Source organism: Malurus melanocephalus, unplaced genomic scaffold, assembly GCF_030028575.1.
Source record: "Malurus melanocephalus ecotype Western Australia unplaced genomic scaffold, MMel_1.1 scaffold_683, whole genome shotgun sequence".
Taxonomy (NCBI): domain Eukaryota; kingdom Metazoa; phylum Chordata; class Aves; order Passeriformes; family Maluridae; genus Malurus; species Malurus melanocephalus.
This window is the reverse complement of record NW_026623915.1, coordinates 277,172-279,505: the sequence shown is the minus strand read 5'-3', so window position 1 is coordinate 279,505 and position 2,334 is coordinate 277,172. Positions and strand designations below refer to the sequence as shown.

At 64.1% G+C, this 2,334-nt stretch overlaps 1 protein-coding gene across 1 annotated transcript in view; it reads left to right on the top strand.

The window, feature by feature from the left end:
• Positions 1–2,149: 2,149 nt before the first annotated feature.
• Positions 2,150–2,334, top strand: part of LOC130584234 (POU domain, class 5, transcription factor 3-like) — a 4,416-nt gene continuing 4,231 nt past the window's right edge. The window contains 1 exon segment of the mRNA XM_057384083.1: positions 2,150–2,334. This exon segment is cut by the window's right edge and continues 4 nt beyond it. Coding sequence (XP_057240066.1) covers positions 2,150–2,334 — 185 coding nt within the window.

Below are 2,334 nucleotides of genomic sequence, written 5' to 3'. Positions count from 1 at the left end.
GGGCTGGGAGGCTTCCCGGGGGGATGGAGAGAAAAAGTAGGTTGGCAGGAGGAGGGTGTCCAGCCCGGGAACAATAAATCAAAGGGAAAGGGAGTTACTGCCCGGCCAAGGAGCTTCTGAAACCCTGGGCCACAGCAGGAGCCCGGGAGGAGCAGCGCTGATGGCTGCCATCGGGGTCCCGCAGAGAGATTTCCTCTGCCCGCTGGCAGTGGGGTAGGCAGCTGCACAGCAGGCAGCCGGCAGGTCTGCCTGCACAACATTAGCTCTAGCATCCCCAGCAGCACGGTCCGCAGTCCCTTGGCACGACTGAATACAGCCCCTTATGGGGAAGGGGCTTCACCACCTCTGGGCATGGGGACCCCCCAGGTCCAGAAGCCACAGCGCTCACTCAGGGCTGCCCATGTCCCCACTGAGACRGTTTCTGAATCATTAGTTCATTTTCCTGGGGCTGCCCTCCTTCCTGGGGCAGTCTGGCACAGCTAGGATGGGCAGCCTGCTACATGTCCTGCCAGGAGTCAGGAACAGACATTAAWTCCAGCTCACCTGCTGGGCCTTTTTCTTTTCTTATAGAAATATCATTAGGAGGGTTAGCTGTTCCACTTCCCCTGACACGCAGCAGTGCCATGTGCTGGGCCAGGGGCTGCTGCTGGCACTGTGGATATCAGTCCCTGGGTACCAGTCTCTAGCTGCCAGTCCCCAGATCCCAGTCCCTGGATGCCAGCTGTCAGTATGAATCCCTGGCTGCCAGCCCTTGGGTGCCTGTCCCAGGGCATCTCTCCCTGGGTGCCAGTCCCTGGGTTCCAGCCGTCTCAGGAGCAAAAGCAAGTGCTTCATAAACATCATCAAGCACCTTCCTGAGTTCCCCACCAACAGCCCCAATCCCCATCCCGCCGCGGGGGAGGCTGCTCCAGCCTATCTCCTCGGCATATCTGCAGTGCGAGACGGCAGCAGCTGCCGGTAATCCTGGTTAATAAACAGGGAGCAGTGTCGGCAGCGGGATCACTTCTTGCCTTGCGGGGTCAGGGAGTGCTAGCAGAAGGAGCACAACTCGCCTTGCTTCTGCTGGGGTCAGGGGATGCCCACGCCGTTGGTACCTGCCCATATGCAGGAGCTGGCACCAGGCAGAGCCAAGCAGAAGCTGATGCAATGGCAGTGTCAGGATCGGGAAAGTTGCTGGTGCTGAGCCAGGAGGGAAGGAAASGGGAAAAGCCTGGAGCCAGCCCTGGTAGCACCACTGTGAAGGGCAGTATGAAGGCAAAGTCCTCAAGATAGAGAAAATATGGAACGTGCCCAACTGTGGAGCCGACGGACACAATAGCTGGGGTTGCAATTCCCTCCCCGGCAGCACACCCCTAGCACAGGGGCCTCGGGGACAGACATGCTCCTCCGAGCTACAACCTTTCTCTGCAGAGTGAGGGAGAGTGTTGATGAGAGTGTAAGGGGCCCCTGAAGCCTCAGCTCTGTCCACGCTCCTTGCAAGGCTCAGTCATCAAGACCAGGGCATCGAGAGGCAAGAGGTGATGGTCAAACCCTGGACCATYCCTGCTGCTCCACGATAGCACCGGCATCGCGGAGCTTGTCCTCTGTCCTGAGAACAAGCAGCTGCTGCAGCTGGATGGGTTGCCCTCACACCAGCCCATGACCCTCGTTCATGCCGCCAATAGCTCCCCAAAGCCACCCCGTCTCTTGCCCAGGATCCGCAGCGCTGGGGGGCTCCCAGGTCGTTCGACCCTGAAGTTGCAGCTGCCCTAATACTGGCGCGGTGCCCCCCGAGCAGCGTGAGGCYGGAGAGGTGCCAGGGACGGGGGTCCCCTCGAGGCCTCCGGGACCGGAGGGGTGCCATGCCCCGCGGCAGGGTCGGGGTCCTCCCCCTCCCTGTCCCATAGGGACCGCCCCGTCCACCTCCCCGCCGGCACTGGGTGCGGACCGGCGTAGCCCCCTCCCACCGCACCTTTCCCTCGTGCCCCCCGCCCCCCCGGGGATCAAGTTCACGCCCGACCCACCGATGCAAGGTCCAATGGGGCCGGAGCCTATCTCCATCCGGCCCGRCCCGGCCCCGCCACTCTCAGAGGCCCCGGCGGCGCCGCAGCAGGGAGGCAGCGGCCGGCAGCCCCCGCATGGAGCCCTAGGGCAGCGGGCGGCGGGCAGCATGTTCAGCCCGGACGGGGGGCTGCCGGCCGCCCCCTTCGGCCTCCTGACCGACGCCGGACCTCCCTTTCCCCGCGGCAGCTTCGACGGGGCGCCCGCCCAGCCGCTCTTTTTCCCCTTCGCCGCCACCGCCGAGCCCGAGCCCGCCCGCGACCCACCGCCGGCCCGCGCCTGGCTGCCCCCGCC